This window comes from Dermacentor albipictus, chromosome 8 (assembly GCF_038994185.2).
Source record: "Dermacentor albipictus isolate Rhodes 1998 colony chromosome 8, USDA_Dalb.pri_finalv2, whole genome shotgun sequence".
Taxonomy (NCBI): domain Eukaryota; kingdom Metazoa; phylum Arthropoda; class Arachnida; order Ixodida; family Ixodidae; genus Dermacentor; species Dermacentor albipictus.
In genome coordinates, this window is record NC_091828.1 from 28,134,774 (window position 1) to 28,154,286 (window position 19,513).

At 45.6% G+C, this 19,513-nt stretch overlaps 1 protein-coding gene across 4 annotated transcripts in view; it reads left to right on the top strand.

Annotated features, from left to right (window-relative positions):
• LOC135905247 (putative sodium-coupled neutral amino acid transporter 10) overlaps positions 1–19,513 on the top strand; it is a 111,990-nt gene that overhangs the window by 10,890 nt on the left and 81,587 nt on the right. For all 4 annotated transcript variants that reach the window (XM_065436255.1, XM_065436256.1, XM_065436257.1 and 1 more), the window contains exons 2-5: positions 6,652–6,777; positions 8,220–8,337; positions 14,011–14,056; positions 15,327–15,561. In XM_065436255.1, the coding sequence (XP_065292327.1) occupies positions 6,670–6,777; positions 8,220–8,337; positions 14,011–14,056; positions 15,327–15,561 (507 nt within the window). In that variant the 5' untranslated portion in view covers positions 6,652–6,669. The remainder of the gene's footprint in view (positions 1–6,651; positions 6,778–8,219; positions 8,338–14,010; positions 14,057–15,326; positions 15,562–19,513) is intronic.

The window sequence follows — 19,513 nt, forward strand, 5'->3', positions numbered from 1 at the left end:
GAACACCTCGGTTATCAGATCTTGTGTGCGCAATGGATTCCTAAGATTTTGAACCACCACCAGAAGATGGAGGGGTTCAGCGCTGCTTTGATTAATCTAATCGGGTATCACAATGAGGGTGACAACTTTTTGTGCCAATACTACAAGCCTGAAACATGACGGCAAAGCTTACAGTGGAAACATCTGAATTCACCACCCCCATGAAAAGCAAAGGCTGTCATTTCCACCGGAAAGGTGTTGACTTCTTTTTTGTTTGTCAGTGGCCATTTGCTAAACCTGGAGAGACTATCAATCATTTATGATATTGTAAAACGTCGGATCGGCTGTGCGTCCCAATCAAGAACAAACAATGTGGAAAATTGAGGAATGGGGTCATCTTGCTCCATGGCAATGCCTGTCTCCACGACGCTGATGTTGTTAACACAAAATTGGCAAAGTTCAAGTGGGAAACGCTGCAACATCTGCCATACAGCCCAGACTTGTCGCTTTGTGACTTCCACATTTTAGATCATTTGAAAAAAAAAAAAAACAGCTCAAGGCAACCAGATTCATGTCGGATGATGACGGGAAAGAGTGGGTTACAAACTTTTTGAAGCAGCAACTCAAGGAGTTACGGGAGACGGTAATCACGTGACTCGTTAGTCAGTGGGACAAATGTGTAAATGCTCATGGATACTACTTTTAAATAAAGTATGCCGTTAGTCATATATTCGCACTGACTCACTTTCACTTGACTCGCCCTCGCATATCTTGCAGAACTCCTGCTTTTAATATGTGCTCTCTGTTGCGACTATAATTTCGGTACAATTACTCACAATACACAACCGATTACAGCAGCTCCTGCGGAATACATTCTAACAAAGGACGGCGTCATTGAGATTTTCCCCTGGTCATTGCATATGTACAAAAATGTAAACAAGGTTCTTGAATGACACACAAAGAGAGATGCAAATGAAAGAAAGAAGGGAAGTTCACAAAGTTTTATTAAAATATTTGTCCTCAACTTGTTCATTTCATGGCCTTTACATTTTTCATATCAGTGGCATGCGCTGCTTTGCTGGTTTCAAACTGATATTCTAAAGTTTGTGTGATATTTTCTTTACGTATTAAATAGACAGAAAACATGGAAGCGCTGATATAAGTTATTTCGAGCACAATTTTTGAGACATACAAGTATATTCTTTTATGAAGAAATACACATTTTACTTGTCTTGACGATGCATAGCGTTAAAAAATTCGTTTGCAGCATCTTTTGCCATGGCAATGCAGTTATTAATTATGTATTTGATCCCTCGACAAATTCTATAAATAGGAGGCCGAGCCGCTGCCTGAGCCCCCCCCACCCCCGAACGAAATTTCTGGCTGCGCCACTGGCTATGGTGGAATCTTCTTTTGGCTGTCTTTCTTAGTACCTTTTTAACATGTTTATGTGAAACACCTATAGTGATTCAGTATGAGGAATTCATAATCAGCATCATTTTTCTTTTGAGTTACAAGAAAAGGTCCCTTCCACTGCATGAGTAGCTTGTTGCTATTGCTGGGAAGGAGGACTAGAGCCTTGTCTCCTGGTGTCTAGGCATCCATACACTGTCTTGCACTCATAGTATCTCACATAGGTGCCAACTATGGGGGGGGGGGGGGGGGGGTCTCCGGGGCGCGAGCCCTCTGCGGAGTTTTCCGGTGGTGGTGGTGGTGGTGGTGGGAAGGGGGGGGGGGGAGGGATGGGTCTGAGCCTTTTCCCCTGGCGATGCCGAAGCCTGCCTCCCCCCCACCTAATGTGTCATTGCCGGAGTTTTGTCACCCACATCATTTTAGGTTTCTTTTGACTTGCCGTGACCTTCTCACTTAAAATTTTATTGTGGCTAATAGCTTACTGCATCATTGTTGGCCCGGACGTGCACAGATTTTAATTCATACATTGCTTTAATTCTGCAAATCCTGACGATAGCTAACCAGTATAATACCCCAGCCACACGAGCATGCCAAAGGTCCTTTTAAGTTAAGGAGCATAGAGCTTTCAAAGGCACGTTAGTTCAAGGGATATGTGTCGAGGCTACACGGTCTCCAGGTAGGCTCCATTGAAGCTTTTAACAGAAAATGCAACGTATCCTTAGCGCTACCATCGCCTCGAAAGGAATAAAAAAATATGGCCCAAATGCGTCTTATAATAAATTTGTCACATTTTTTCCAGCAACATTTATTTTTCCTAATACATAGAAAGATCAAAACAAAATGCACACGTAGTAAAGGCATTACTTTACCATATACAGATTGGCCACCATGTGTACCACTTCGTACACCGCACGTTCGCGTCGATTATTCGTTGTGCCTAGGAAGCGATAGGTATGCGTAAACGCTGTAAAATAAAGAACTACAAAACAAAAGTGACGACGGAAGAAGTCGCACAAAAAAAAGCCGAGGAGACTGGGATGCCTAGCAGCTGCTTACCAAAGAACCAAATCGCACATGGCATTCGTGTTGTGTCAATGTTGCTACTGACGACAGGCCGTGCTGGCATTGCTGTACCGGCGCTTTCATGATGGAGATTGCGGGTGTCCCAAAAGTGTTTAATACTTTAGTAACAGTATTCAGTACTTATAAGCTCGTTCTGAAGAGGTAAAAATTGAACTTCCATATTTTTAGAGATGATTTTTTCTGCTGTCGGATGCCCTCTAGGCTCGAAAGTATTCCCTTGAGGTCTCAAAGGACGAACACGCACTCCTTTGACTCAAAGCTCCCTTCCAGTAGGGCTCATTTGCTGTGCCTGTGTGACAGTGTGCATTCTCCCTTGAAGTAAAGGATCTTTCGTTCAAAGGACTTTGGAAGTGCCCGTGTGACATGGGTATAATATGGTGCGGAGACCTAAATATGGGCTACCTTGACTGACAACACGTCATGGTGCTCCCTTTGGCTAAGTCCTCCTTAATATTTCCTAGGTTCCTTAACCCCTGTGCCCCCCCCAAATTTATCAGTATGTTACGCTACATCGTTGAGTGAGTTCGCCGTCCTCTCCCTTAGGAACATGCCTAGAATAAGATTACAGCAAAGAATTGCTCACTAGCCATGCAATCCCAAACTCACTCATATGTCTTAGCCATATTTAAAATTTCCATCCAGTGATCAGAATCATTTGACTGGTGGCATGCAAATTCCTTTCCTGTCTCTGCATCTTCCGGCTTGCAGTGTGGGAATCTCTCGCGGAAATCTTCCTCTGTAAGTCGGAATTTTCGTAATGGTGCCGTTTTAACCTTATCATAATCCAGGGAGACGTAGGGCGTCACTCTGCTGAAAACACTTGGTGCCTAACCCACCAGGCAAAGACTTAGGGCTGTCGTTCATTTACTCCTGTCCCAGCCTTGTCCAAGAGCTGTGATTTCAGAGCCATGCAAATATGCAACCAACTTGTCGCGTTTTTCATCAAATGGCGCAATTAGCTTTCACAGACATATTTTGTTGTCTTCACGAGAGTGCTAGCCAGAGGACACTGACGCCACACTGTCATCATCGCGACAATACTCTGGGGCTTGTGCCAATTGCAGATTAAGTTCAAGGTTTTCGTTTTCCTTAGTGCGCGCTTCCTGGGCTTTGGCACATTCTGCCTCGCATACCTTTTGAGTGATTTCTTTCTGTTACTCAAAAAATTTTAATCGTTTGGTTCATCCTTAGAAAACCCCAACTGCATCACTAAGGGTAGACTGTTGTCCCAATTAAATTCTACATAGCCAAAATCCATGACAGGGCAGGAAAAGCAAATCCTGGCTGGCTTGCCAATTTTCACGAATTTTACCATTCTAGAAACGGACTGGGACATGGTGAAAACATATGAAAGAACATTAATCTCAAGAAACAATCAATGACGTTTAACATCCTGAACTAGCTATATAGTACATGCAAAACAAACTAGACCTTAACTTATACTGTTCTTCAGTTCGACTAAACAAGTAGACTTTAGAAATCGAATGTTCTGACCATCATCAGTCATGGCGGACATTGGCCCTCGTGGTTCTGACGTGGCGTAGGCGTTGAGCTCCGTTGCAAGTGCCAGGAATGTGGTTCTCTGCCAAAACTAGCATGGCACAGGACGTGGTCCAGTTGGGCGTTGTGCTGCTGATGTGGCCAGGCCCATGGAACAATGCCACGGCAATGTAGCCGGGACTTGGGATCTGGATCAGCTGGCTACCATCTCCAGGCAGCCCCCTTTCCAGTCTGGGTGCCCAAAGCTGCTCCTTCCCATCTCCAGAGCACAGCTGGAGATATGTCTGCCCTGTTCCTCGTCCATGTCAGCAATGCGCAGCTTGGCAGCCTTCATCTTCTTTTTCTTCCTCTTCTCTTGCGTTTCATGTGCCCCAGTTCCTTTCCTTTTTCTCATTTAATAAATGCTCTCAATTCTGTTTTGACGACCGTAGTCATCGTCGTCTTTGCCTGCACCTTCACACCTTTTTTGCTGTCTGTGGTTAGTCTAGTCACTCGGGACATGAACATTGTCAGACGACTGGGTGCAGTAACAGATGCAGAAGCTCCACCCTTGTAGCTTTCGTCTTCATTGCCAAAGAAAATTGTCCGCCCATTAGTCAGCAAAGCTGTGAGAAAATTGCAATAGAGCATCAACAGCCTTGGTTGCCACCTTTACTTCTCCCACCTGATAGTTTGAATCTTCAAATGCTGTCCTCTCATACAATTTAGAATTGGCTTATGCACTGTTATGCAATGTGGTAAAAGGGTCAGGAGGAAGGGGTAGGGTTTTAAAGCATGAAATATTGTGGAAAATTTGGTGCCAAGCTCACTGTGAAGTAAATATTATTGGTGAGGCAATGCAAAACTTTAAGGAATACTGGCATAGAAATCTTCTATAAAACCTTTTACAAACGTTTTTTCTTTTTAATTTTTAGTTAGCTGTCTGTGAACGTTCCTCTACCGTATGGATTTTTTGCAGAACTGATTTTTCATATTCAGTGTTTCTGCGTTGTGAGTTGTTTGTTAATTCACTCCCGCTTTGCGATCTGCTAGTCTCAAGGTTAGCTCAGATGGTTGAGTGACCGCCCCAAAAAGACGATAGTGCCATTTTTGATCGCCAGATGCGGGTGAATCTTGAGCTGCGAAGCTTCCCTTCTCAGAAACTTGTATGGGTTTCCTTTGTAGCATCGTGTTAGCCTAAGTGGATGAAAAGGTTTTCCTTTCATGATACTTCCTCTAACTTGCGGACTTCCACACAACCGATTTGCCATACTTGTGGGCTCTCTTGCAAGAAATTATCTATGCAGTCTGTGGCTTTTTTCAAACCACCTATCATATTTGTGAAGAGCACATGGCGGCAATGCAAACAAAGGTGTGGTTGATTACGAGACCAACTTTTGTAACTTCAAACCTTCCGGACGCCTGTTTTCCACAAAGCAAACACCTGCTGGAAATCATTGAAGGATTGTGGAGTGGAGGAAATGGGTAGTACAAAGTTAAAAGTGTTCGCAATGAGAATGCTGAACTGCCACGGGAGCATCTCGGAACGCCATTATGTCAGTTCGATGTAAAACAATGCTGTGTTAAGTCTTTCTGTCGGCGCAAGCTAAATACATTGCCGGGTCTCAGCTGCATGACATGAGCAGAACTGAAATCTTGCAAAAGTGAAATCGCATGATCGTATCTGAAAAGTGACCGCTTGAGAATGCCATCCCGGCATATACCAGCATTGAAGTGGTGGTAATTGGTGGTGGTGTAGCCAAAAAAATGATGAGCTATCATGTCGCTGAAAATGCGGTCAGATTGGTTGGCACTGCACTTGACGTTTGTACATGCACATAGTATTCGTCTACAAAGCCGGTCATATTAGTGCTTCACACTCGTGCCACTTAAAATGCAGGGGAAACATTGCAAATGCACAACATGAGCCATGAGCCAACATGAGCCATGACACTGGACTACAGAACAAACAGCGTAATGGAAAATGTTCGGTGTGGTGCTTAAGAGGTGTAAGATAAGATATAAAACAGGTTTAGATAGTCCGAGGTCAGAGGCAGTGCTATTTGGTTTTACAGTGCTATTTGGTGCTATTTACCAGGTTTGATTATATAGGTAAGATATAAAACAGGTTTGATTCATGTTCATGTTAAGATAATCTATGAGTGGAGCAGGTAGGTCATGTAATGTGTACAGTGCATAATGGGTGGTCAGTTGGAGTCACTGAATCTATAAAAAAGAAAGGAGAAATACAAACGGAGATTGCAGGTAAGTTGGCAGTGTGATGAAGTTTTAATCGCATTTGCAGGCATTGGATTCAGTTTGCGCAGATGCTAAACGTGAATTTGAAGGTCATTGAGAGAGTCCTTTGTCCTGCAGTGGACATATAGTCGACTGCCTGTAAGAATTAATTACTAAGACTTAAATAATTGTAACAGTTTGATTACACAAAAATATCAAGCTGTTTGCTAGTCTCATTATTGCCCCAGAGATCAATACAAATGATGAGAGCCTGGGTAACATACAGTATATTGGCCATGATTGAAGAATAACAGCTGGAGTAACGGACCTACAGCTGAGTAGCTGTCCTATTGTCGGCATGAATGCCTTAATGTTACGTGGTTAAAAACTGCTGACAAGTGTGTGAATTTGCCTGGTTTAGAAGCATTTCTTTTCTGTCCCATTTCTTGGTGCACGCAGCATTAGGTCAGCGGGTGGATGACGGCTTCAGACATGGCGTGGTCTTCATCCCTGAAGAACACTATCAACCTGGGCAACAGCATCATAGGGGTCAGCATACTCGCCATGCCCTACTGCTTTGAAAGGGCAAGTACACTGCTGCTCTACTGGCATTAAGGGGGCACTCAAGGGCTTACCTTGAAAAGTGTTCGATCATTGCATTCTACCTTTACTAACATGCGGGGCAGAAATATTTAGAGTAAGGTAGAAGCTTCAGAAGATGTCAAGGACCGCTCAACAAGCAGTGGTGTGAATTAGAGAGTAAACAGAGGCAACTGGTATTCTATGTGACATTCAGAGAGAAAAATGGAGCCAGGCAGGCTGTGTAATATGTGCGGTTGATAAGCAATGCTCTATTATAGTTACAGAATGACTGCCAAGAGAAGTGGATGAGGATGGTAGAAAATTAGAGGGTGTAATGAAATGAGGAAATCTGTAGGCACATCGGGTCAGCTATTCTGAGACAAACAATTGGAGATAGCTGGGAGGGACCTTCGTCCTGCAGTGGACATAAACAGGCTCCTGCTGATGATGATGGAATGACTGGTACAATGCAGAATTACATTATTGAGATTACTGGCAGAGGTCTTGGGCATTCCTCGAACCATAGCAGAATGGAACACGCTTCCATGTGATGTAGTTGGGTTACCATCAGCTGAGGCTTTCACATTCGCTGTGCAACCTTACCTGTGATATTTATCAGCAATGTTGTTTTCTTTTTTTTCTCATTCATTGTGCATATAGCTTGCATCGTATGTGTGTCAGTATATAGTGTTTTTTCCCTAGGCACTTCTCTGCTGCTATTTCCAGAAAGGTTCCGGGAATCTAACCCATACTCATGTATTAGTTTCTGAATAGCTATTGTTTGTTTACCATTTCCTTAGGTTTCCTTTGTTGATTGTTTCAGTTAACTGTGGGAGTTTTGTTTATTATATTCATTGTGGATAGCTCTTTAACATCTTGGCTTATGGTTACAAACAGGTACATGTTTTCACACTTTTTATTTGGTGCCCTTGTGCCTGCAGTATTGCCTCAGAAAAAATGCCCTTTTGTGAGAATACGAGTTTATTGCAGTACTAATGATTTAGTACCTTTTCTTGTTCTTGCGTCCAGTCGTCGTTCAATCACACCTGCTTTCTCAGTACTATATGTATGTAATATTATTATTGTTATCACTTTTGTTGTCTTGAATGGTTGCAATGTATAATTTATTTCTTGTAAAACTGATGTGCCCACTCCTGCCATGGCTTCCAAAAGGTAGCCGGCAGTATCTAACAAATAAATAAATAAACTCAATTATTAATCAGCCAGTGCAAGCTGTGCAGGATCGTATCCTGTTAGGATGAATTCACTTTTGCAATCTGTGTTTTATTTTTTGCATCAGTTGTCTCTTAATATGTGACATACAAGTCATTCCAGAGCCCGGCATAGTTTAAACACAATGCTATAATGAAGTGTTCTTTACAAGTGAAGTCCTTTTGTTGAAGCTTTCAGTGATGAGAGTGTACCCCTCTCTCTCTGTTACCCAGTGTGGCATAGTGTTGAGTTCCTTGCTGCTGTTGGTCAGTGGGCTGCTGACACGCATGACCTGCCACCTGCTCCTCAAGTCGGCCATCACAGCTAGGCGTCGTAACTACGAGTTCCTAGGTAAGCCATGTGCAAGGTCATAGCTGGCTTTATTAAGTAGCCTCTAACTGTTTCATTATGTTGGCAAATTCATTACCTAAACTTACCTGAAATGCTGATTTCATGAGTTAGGTCATGTGCATGTCATGGACAACATTTGGCCAGTGAATCTGAGTGAGCTAGGTGCATCCAGAATGGTTAAAGGTCGGCGGCAGCACAATTTCACTTTTGCAAAATTTGGTTATAGACGAGTAGTACATGCTACCAAAGCAATTTTGGCAAAGCTGCAGGCCTGGTAAATTGTGTAATTAGACAGTTTGTGGGGTTCTCCTCCCGTACTCTTGGGACAAAGGAACGACAACACAGTAGTGAAAACCATCACAAGGGCATTTATTGCACCTTTCATAGATCAATGCCTGCTAGCCGAGTTGCTATCCACAAAACATGCCAATGGGCGCGCGACAAATCTCGGAAGTGCGACTCACCGCGACCGGATAGCGAGCGAATATGTTCGCCCCATGCTGGATCCCAACGTCTGGTCGTTCGCGTGTACGGTCACGCGAACGGTGGCGCGTTCGAGGCGGCCACGCGAGACGGTCTCGCAGAGGCATGAATCGGCGCACGCGCGGCTCGCCTGCCCGCACCAAGAGGAAGCCTGTTCTCCGCTCGCGCCCCCAAGTAACCCTGCCGTCAGGCGGCGTTGACAGCGCAACACTCGCGCCGTGGTTGGCGCGGCGGTCGGCGCGCCAACCACGCCGACCGCCGCGGGCCCCAGGCCACGCGGCGAAGCCGCACTGCAGGAGACGAAAGCTTTGCGGGAAAAACATTATATCAGGGGACGCGTGAGAGTAGCGCCCCACAAGTTTTAGTTTAGCATCTGTAGCTATAGCGTACGCTATTCGCTATAATATAGCATTCGCTAAGCAGCGCACGTTTTCTACAATTTTAGTTGGCCGGCGATATCTTCGGACCTCAGAGGCCATATTCCGTCGTTGCGGCTATTTCGCGCCTTTAGCGACAAGTGGCGCTGACATCTCGAATTTTTCTTTCGTTGAATTTGACTCGTTTGAAACGAGAAGCGATCTGGAAAACACCACGATGTTATCCATAATACTCTGTCGTCGAAGGGGCCCGAGACTAAGCGAAAGCCGTTTACACAGTCATTTGCTATGAACAAAGTGCATTTTACAAAAGCAACGCAAAGCGTTGCTTTGCGTTGCTTTTGCAATGCAAAACTTTTGCAACGTTGCAAAAGCAAAGCAAAGCGTTGCTTTTGTAACGCATCGCTATATGCAACGTATAGCGTTGCATACGCCCGCTATACCTGCTGTTTCGTTTAGCGTTCAGCGCATGCGCAGTGATGATCCGCTATTTTTTAGCGTACGCAGTGGTATAGCGTACGCTATACTAAAACTGTCTATTCTCTTATAACTGCCTTTAAGCAAAACCTAAGTAGACAATTTGTGCACTTTGTGGTTCACAAATCTGATGTAGATCCCAGTGCGTCACCTCTGAGATCTTCAGTGTGCGTCCTGGTATCGGAGGTCACAATGAGGAGCCATGCTTCTTCTCAAAGCTCTGGGTTTTATTACATTTCCAGCAAGCGATAAGGTCATTTACTTTTCTTTTTCTTTTTTGCAGTTGTGGTATCAAAGAAATCTACTTTTGCGAGCTTTCCATGATGCACCCACTTGTATTTCAAATGTAACATTTTGTATGCAGGCTGTGTATAATTACACTATGTGAAATTGGCTCGGAGGAAGTGTGATGAAAGGGGAAAAAAACATGCAGTATTTATTCACTCCGCGCGACAAAAGTGTTATTTTCATTTGATGCCGCAGTGGCCTAGCAGCGACGACAGCGGCTTATTGAAGCTGCGACGCAGCTTTTCAGCCAGCCCCCTCTTCTTGGCGAACACTCGCATGGCAGATTCCTCGTTGACGTTACGTATTCTCCATGCACGCGCGCGGTAGCACTGCAGAAGTCGCGGGTGCCTTTTTCATTGCAGGGTACTGGTCTCGTCACGACGATTGCATTCATGAGGCTGACGTAATGCGCAGCTTCTGCCACTCTCGGGCCTGAATCACCTGTGCTGTCACTTTCCATGTCATCTTCATCACTGTTGCTAGCGGACTCCTTGGCAACAACAGAAGCAACGATGGCAAAAAGTCAAACCTCGTAGCCAACATCTCTTCGCGGTCGCAGCAGCGCTGCCGAGCAACTTCTTCGCATTCCTAATGTGACAAACCGTAGTCAACTGCAGATTCCTGTTGCAGATCACAGAAACTCTTCATCAAAATGTATGGGTACTTTGCAGATCCCTGTCGTGTGCCAGTGCCGACTTCTTCATGTCACGTTTGATAGCACAAACGTGTAATGTTTCTTCTATGCTGAGCCTTTGGCGTCTTTTTTATCCGAGCTTCGGCATAATGTGAGTCCTCGCTTGCGCGACGCCACAACACTCTCTGGTATGCCGCCGAAATGATGTTGATGTTGATGTGACTTCACGCCCAAACGCACAGGGCGCTTGGAGGCGTTGTTCCGATTTCTGAGGCTTGTTGTTCTGCCGGGCCGCCCAATGGAGACGACGCGCCGCCGCGTTTGCGTATCGAAAAGTGGAAACTTTACATGTTAAGTGATACATACACAATAAGCTGGTACAGTTTATGTGGATACAAAACACATTATGTTCAATGGCTGCCGAGTCGGGGATTTGACTTTACGGCTTTTAAAACGAAACTACTGTTTAAGTGGGTACCGTTTAAGGAGGTTTTACTGTACATGGTTTTATGTAGATGGATGCACAACGTGGGACATTAAGGTAACTTTTTTCATGAAGGGCTTACAAAAGTTCTGTGTGTAAGTACTTCAGTTGAATCTTGTTAATTCGAATATGCTTAATTTAAACTTCCAGTTTACTTGAACTGGTGCCATGGTCCCGTGAAAGTTATGTGTATTCGAGTGGAGGAAAATGCCCGGTAATTCTAACACGCATACATTTGTGACAGTTAATTCGAACATACCGTATTTACTCGAATCTAATGCGCACTTTTTTTCCAATAAAACGTGCATGTTTGAATCGGGCACGACCCCGAATCTGCATTACCATGTCGCCATCGGCATTTCAAGATGGCTGCCTCGCACACACTTCGAGCCAAGCTGTTGTAGCTTCCTCCATTTGCTGTAGTGCGTGTGCTTACATTAGTGCACCGTCCGTCTTCCCAGTCTTCCAGTTTTCCACATTTGCTCTATCAGTATGGAAGTGCTGACTGCAAGGACATGCCGAGTTCATCACGATGCCGCAATTAAAAGGAAAGTGATCACGTGTGCAGAGACGGACGGAAATTGGGCCGCATCATGGGCGTCCGGAATTCCCGAAACTTGCGTGTGGGACTGGCGCAAACAGGAGAAGCTTTCTACTCTGGTGGCTGCTACGTATGGTGCGGCTGCATGGCCCCTATGTTGAAAACGTTCTGCAGTGGAGGCAGAATCTATGCATCTAGGCGCACCGTGCTGTGTTCTCGTCGCTTAGTGTGCGTTGAAGCAAGAGGCCGCACAAAGGTCAATTTGCTCGCTCCTGCTACCGCACTTCCCCACTCCAGCATTTTAAGGTGAAAGCCTTTAATGGCTCATGCTCACGGCCACGGCAGCGTCCGTTCACAAAACATGTCACACTCTGCTAGGGGGCGCTCGACACGTCATTGGAGTGGCGCGCGCACTGCGCATGCGCCCAGTAGATGGCACCACCCTCACTCTCCCAAACGGTGTCGGCAGGCACTCCTTGCTAGCCGAGTCAGTCTGATGTCTCTGAAGCTCTCCTGTTTCTCCAGCAACCAAACGCACTCGCATTGCCAAGAACAAGTGCCAGTCAAATCAGCCGATCAATGATTTAATCAACATCACAGTGCATTTCAATCAAACAGAGCAGTTCAGACAACAGCAGCAGAGGCAGTCATAGAAAGGCTTTCGCCTACCGCAGTTTAGTTCAACAAAGTGCACATACATTTTGATGTAGAGTTTCTGCTATCATTATGTGAGACGTATTCATGTTTGCTTGTGCGCGCGTGACACCGTGCTTGTTAATTTAGTTAGTAAGTGAATGTTCAAAAGTTTGTGCGGCCTATAAAACTACCATCCTTACTTTTCGTATAGGTGTCTACTAATTTGCTATCTTAATTGATGGCTCACCTTTCAGGTGAAACTGCAACTTTTTTTATTTATTGCAACTTTAGTATATTGATAGTTAATCTTTGTTTTTTCCAAATGAGAGAAAGTTGTGTGCCTGCATGAAATAATGGGGTGCGTGGTACTGTAAAGGACTTCTCTTTCTTTAGGTCAGTGCAAAAGGGTGCACGTTAGGATTGAGGGCATTTTTTTTCTCGCTTTCTTTTTGGTCATGGAAAATGGGTGCGCTTTAGAATTGAGTATATATAGTACCACACTCCGACAATGCTTTCAGCAGCGCGCCACATCACGTGGCGGCACCGCCAACCAGCATTGCTCTGACTGCCATAGAGGAAAGGCTTAGGAGAAACCCCTCAACGCCGTTGCGTGGAGGGGTTTCTGTGTTGTGCCGTAATGCCCCAGCCACACTAGCGGCAAAACATGTGCCGTGGGAGGGATCGGTTCTGGGCATATTTTTTGTGGCTCGCCGCGGTGGCAAGCGAGCCATGAGCGGAAGGGACCAGTAAGAGTGACTTCTACAGTGATGTACGGGCGGGAAACTTGTATCATGGGGACCTGCCCGACCAATCTATTCGTACTCACGTCTGGTTCAGGCGGACCCGTTTTTTTACACTATTGTCTGCTCATGTCGTGCTCACTGTTGCGTGTTTTGGTTGGCTTGGTTCGTCTCGTTCGCACTTGTTTTCTTTACAATGACTCGTCTAAACCGAGACGTCCCGATGAAAAGGTTGTTGAAGACAGTGCGCCATGTCTAATGCTGTGTGACAAGACATACCCTAAATATGAGGCGCCAAGGCGACACCAAGCACCTCATTCTTCTTCTCTTTTGAGTGCGGCGATGCTGCAACAGAAGGGAGCACACCAACATGATTATGATCAGGGGCAACGACATCAAGATAAGACATGACTTGCATTAAGAATGCTGGACGAAGAAGGTAAATACAGCACTGATTGGTTAGCAGACGAAGGAAAAGACACGGAGCACACAGAGGGAAACAGCAGCAGAGGCCCAGTCCTGGCCTCGGCAATTCCGCTGCTTCAGTGGCAGTAGGTGGCAGAGGTAATTAGCACCATCCAGCAAGCTAGTGGGAGAGCAAATCCGCTTCCCACCGACCCTCTCTCACAACTACGCACCCCTCGCCCTCCCTCTCAACTCCCTCGTAACTCCTCGTCTTCGATGGTCTCCGTGCATGCCCGCCTTCGCGCTCTCGCTGTCAGCCGGGCCTGGTGGCAGCTTAGCCCACTCCTTCAAATTTCGTTTTCTGCCAATATTGGGAAGCGAGCTTTGGCCGGCGTGGGCCTCGCTTGCTGTGTGCTTGTGCACCACAATATTTCACGACTCGCACCGTTCGTGCATCATGCTATGGTGCACAAATACCTAAAGAAGAAGTCCATTTAATTAAAAATTATTTTAATTCAAAGAAATGTTCGGACCAATTTGAGTTTGAATTATAGAGTTTCGACTGTAGTTAGGTGGATGGTCCTGACAAACCAAAAATATCCTTGCAGCTTTCCACACGTTTGGCCCAACTGGCAAGCTGGTGGTTGAGATTGGGTAAGTGCCACAGCTGTTTCTGCTTCATCACAGTGCACGGAGTGATCAGTGTGCAAATTTGCCCTGCCTTGGCCGTTCATGTAATCGGCTGGCTTGTGTGCATACAGGACTGTAAATAGGTTGTGCCTGAATCATGGCAACCATCATGTGCTTCAGGCTCCTATAATCGCTTCTGGTTCTTGCAGTACACAAACGGCTGCATGGCTTTCAAGGTCTGCTTCTGTTATACCGAGGGAGCTGTTGCTGAGGGTGTGAGATATACACCATCTATAGCAAACCTGAAGACAACTCAAAAACAGGCGCTAGCACCCTTCAAGTAACGGGAGCGAATCTGCATGCATTTTGCATTCACTTTCCTGCATCCTGATGTGTGTCTTGAGTGATCTTAGAGCACAAATGCTATGCATGCGACCTTGACTCCGCGACACTGTCACTTAGGCTGTGCTATGCAAGATTAGTTCTGAGCTTTATTGGCATTATTCCTACACGTGAGCTTACGCTATTCAGTCCATTTAACACACACGAACTTGGTTGCCCCAGCTGGTTGCCCACGAGCCTAAACTCTGCTTCACACGTGTGGCGAGCCCATGCACCTGATCTCATGCCTGATCGCCAATGTAATTTGTACTGGTAGAAACATTGTAAGGGCAAACTTTCCACAACGGCTTGCCACCCGCCACACCTGCCGGCCTAATCAACGCCACTTCGTCAAAATCAGTGACCAGAGTTGCATTGTGGTGCCAAGTGTGAGATATGGTGATAGTGTTGCCATCATTGGCAGGAGACTAGTACTATCTAGTAGCAGTTTGCAGAAATTAACAAGCACACAGGCATGCGTGTGACGTAGCGTGTGACTTTTTTTTCCAAATTTTTGCACTCCAATGTGGTTTTGCAGGCCATATGTAAATGTCGGCCTGACACAAGTAAGTGTCATATTTTTGCTGTACTTTAACACCTTGCATGTGAAAACCTAAGAAAGAAAGCAATGTTATTTACCATTGAACGCATAAAAAGGTGTGGCTACATTTTGCTGGCAGCAGGTGAATGTTCCACTGAGCTTCCTGTTGAGCCGCCACTTCATTTGGACTGCAATTTAGCCTGCATCATTCTTGACTTTGATGCTGTTGTTACAAAGCTCTTTTCTTTGCCGGCTTTATCAGAATTGGAATGAGACTTGACTTAGCTGTCTATTTAGCTACTTTCAATGAGTATTGGAACACCCTCCCGGTGTTGTTTTCCTTCCCTCTTCGCTGCTGCTGCGCTTGCCCAGCATCTTGGGCTTCCTGCTGGGCAGCTGCGTGGCCTTCTTTGTGGTGATGGGCGACCTGGCCCCTCCTCTGGCCTCGGATTTCTTCCTGCTCGAGGCATCCCCGCGGCTGCGGCTGACCGTGCTCCTGTTGCTGGGCACATGCGTGGGTCTGCCCCTGGGCCTGCTGCGCAACCTGGACAGCCTGACCTCCTTGTCCGCGCTCTCTCTGGGCTTCTACTGCTTGCTCGTGTTCAAGGTAGGGCATTGTCTCCCTTTCTATCATTTTTGGGATGATTAACAGCTGTACGCTTTTGGCCATCACGGTGGCTGTGTGGCGTGATTTTGAAGTCACAGATTCAGTTAATGCAGTCAGCTTGTGTACCATGCTTTTGGTGCGCCTTAAATGACCCCAACACTTTGAAATTACTCCAGAGCCCCTGAGTACTGCATTTCCCTATTGCAAAAACCAGCTTCTTCCAGTGCCTTCCAGTGTGAAACCAACGCATTTTCTGACACTGGATTGCACTGGTGACGCTGGTGCTCGCTGGGAATCACTGGGACACCGGTGAGAGCGCAGGATAAGAGCTAGATCACACTGGACGAGCTACTGGTTTCACTTCCATGACGCTGGGATGCACTGGTTTGTGCTGCACAGGCACTGGTTCTCACTGCAGTTGACTGGCTCGTACCAGAAACTGCGCTGGTTGCGTTCGTGCGAAGCTGGTTTCTGAATGTAGTAGATTTTTGAACAAAATTACGCAAACGCAGATAACGCCTCATTCTTTTGTAGCTTGTACACAAAGGATAACTCCAAGTTGTCACTGCTGTTGCAGTATTGTGGAGTCGACATGAAAACCAGAAGTCGTTCAGACAGGTTTGAACGGATCCCCAGCAAGCCTGCCGCTGATTGATATTATCCCACCGATAACAAAGCTGAGGCAATCCATGCGCTTCCATTTTCCTTAGTGTGCTAAAACATAATGGATAAAAGGTTCTGAGGCTCAAATACACACATTCTAGGATTCACTCCGTACCCACCCCAAGGTCACTCTCTTCCACTGAAGTTAATGCCTAGCTTACCCGCCGAGTCCGTCTGCACACTATCAGCCCATCTGGGCTCAGGAATCAACAGTTGTAACAAGGATAAATCACTATATTTCAGCTTTTGCATCGGTGTTCTTAAATAAAATTTTTGTGTGTGTCTGCAGCGTCAGCGCAAGAAGCAATGAGCACTGATGTGCTGTTGCCGAAGGCTGTCAGCACTATACCTTTCTCTGGCAAAAATATGTGGATAGACAGACGTGTCGATTGAAATACATTGTTGAACTAAGAAAATGTTGCGCATCCCTTACAATAATAACAACCCATATAGTGTCCTGGATAGGTGGTTCATTTAGGACTTTTTCGAAGTTAAAATACCAATCGCAAAAGAAAATACTAAGTGTTGTGGCACTTCCGTGCATACTATTGAATACGGACAACAACTTTTTATTTCTGATACAGGCGTAAGTTTTAGCTGTGGGGTGATAGCGCATGTGCTATGTCTATGCGAGATGTGTCTGTGCGAAACTAGAACTGTGCCTGGTTCTTAATATCGCAAATTATTTGCAACTTGCTGTGTGCTGGCAAGGTGTAGTGTTATAGTCGTGGCCTTGGGATCTGTAGTTCAGATGGTCGAATCCTGGTGGTAACATTTTTTATTTTTACTCTTCCTTTTCTCATTTTTTTATTGCAATGAAACACTCTCTGTTACTTTCTGTATTAAAAGAAATATGTGTGGGGGCCAGGCACTGCATTTCACACTTTTCGCACCAGTGCCCAGCACGTGACACCGGGCCCATAATCCGGCAATGGCACTGGACACTGGATACTGGGTGTTGCAATAGTTTTGTGTTTTCCTTTTGAGCAACAAAGCCCATTCTTTTTTTTTTAATTGTGATAGCAATTATATGGACACTCCAGGTGTACTTCTTCCATTGCCGTTGCCCTGACGCGAGTGCAATGACCTACGGCGATAACACTGTTGCCACGTGCTGTATGTCAGTGAAAGCTTGCGAGCCTGAGCCGACAATGGTGGCTTATTCTTGCGTGCACAAGGCACCGGTGGGAGGGAGGGGGCTGAGGGGGTTCCCCAACTGGCACTGCTGCATATGACGCTGCCACGCGGGCCCTTTGTTGAGAGCGATCTGTGATGGGGACAGAGCCCGCCTTGTGCTGATAGCTTCGTGTGCACAGTGTTTTCGCGGCTTAGTTCACATTGAAGTAAGAGGCAGCCCGAATGTCAATTTGCTCGGTGCTGCTGCTTCTGCGCTTCCTCACTCTAGCGTTTTGATAGTGAGTGTCCTCAGTCGAGTGAGATGTGTTCATGTTTGCTTGCACTCGTGACACCATGCTAGTTAGTGAGCGAATGTTTATAAGTTTATACAGTCGATAAAACTACTATCCTTTCTTTGTATAGCTGTCTACATATTTGCTCTTATAATGGATGCTTTGCCTTTCAGGTGAAACTTTTTAATAGTGTACTGCACTCGTAGGTTCATTTTGAGCTCATTGAGCAACCCGAAAAAGAAACACAGAATCAGTCTGGACTGGCAGAGTACTCTTTCAAGAGCATATTGGCAGCCATCTATCAGTAATTATTTACAGATAAAATTTAGTCATATTTGCATTTAATGTTCGAGAGTTCCGCGGCATGCTGTGACGTGCTGTGACACTATATAAAGCTTAGGGGTCCTTTAATGGGAAAGCGTTGTACACAAGCATGTTCGCATTCCACCCTGATCATATTTCAATTCAACTGGAAAAGGAACTTGTAGCATCACCATCAACAGCATTGCGTCATAGCTGCTGATCCACCACAGTAAGTAAGTGAGGCAATAAATACCAAACATTTCTGTCTTTAATTTCATGTTCGCTTAGTGACGCTGAGGATGCAGGGGCTGCATTCACAGATTTCATTGTATTTTCACGTGTGTCAACTGTTTTTATGCAGGATAAGCCTTTAAAGGCTTGGGGATCGTACTTGTGTGTGTTCTCAAATGCCCCAGTGTAATCCTTGCTTATTTTTTTAACATTTCACTAGGACTAAGCAGATGCTGCCAAATACACACCGTGGGTAGCTGGCACGAGAATTTCCCAATGTGGCTTCATTAGCCAACTTTAATCTTTGCATTCCTTCTTGGTCACAAAATCCTCCGCTCAATCGAAGACTGACCTTTCTGGTAATGCAGATATGTACAGTGCATTCTCTTTAAATGGAACCTCAAGAGACCAGGGAAGTTTGTTCCGTTTATCAGGAGTTCCATTTACTGACAGACAGAGCTGAATACAATTGCATGAATACAAAACCAACCAACCATGAGCATGGTGTTCTGTTTAAGAGGCAGTTCACCACCGCTTCGATCGTCCTGGTCTTTTATATTTTTTCTCCCTGGTTGTGACAATGACCTCTTTCGCCGCTGATGGCGGCACAAAAATCTGCTAAAATTTGTTTCCGTAATAATAACTCATAATAACTTGTAAAGTGACCTCGAAAGTGTGCATGTTATAAAACGTTGCGCAATAGTAAATCGTTGGCGTGATTTTGACTCGCAAGCGGTCAGCGCAGCCTCTGTTGCAATTTTTTCTGCGAAGCAACTCACATGGTTAACATGTTTTCTCATCACTACCAACAGCGTTGGGAAGACTAATTGTATTATCGCTTATGAGCGACATAAATGTGCAGACGTTAATTGTGTTGGAAGAATATAGATGCTTTATTACCTGCTGTGGAGGGGTTGCAAGGGCTGTCGGCCTCGGATCCGACGGCTAGTGAGCTAGGCCTATATACCGTTTCCCAACGATCGCCAGCTCGCTTGGCTTGCTCGGCATCGATAAGTGGCAGAAGTGGTCCGAGTTCGTGCGCGCCGCTGCACGCTTAGAATGGACCCCGCTTAAGAGCAGCCAGATTTGCTCGTTTCATTTCGAGCGTGCCTGGTATAAACACAACCGGCCGAGCTTAGAGCAGTCCGATAATCTTTCACCAAGACTACCTACCCCCAAGCCTGATGCTGCCTCGACTTTTACCTCGCCTTGTTGTGTCCTGCTCCGGAATATGCCTAATTCCCAAAGCACCCTGGACAAATGGCTCGTACTACTTGTACCGGTGCATACGCATATTGATAGCCGTTGCTAGCCGCACTTTCCGAGTCACTGCTTTGCATGGATCC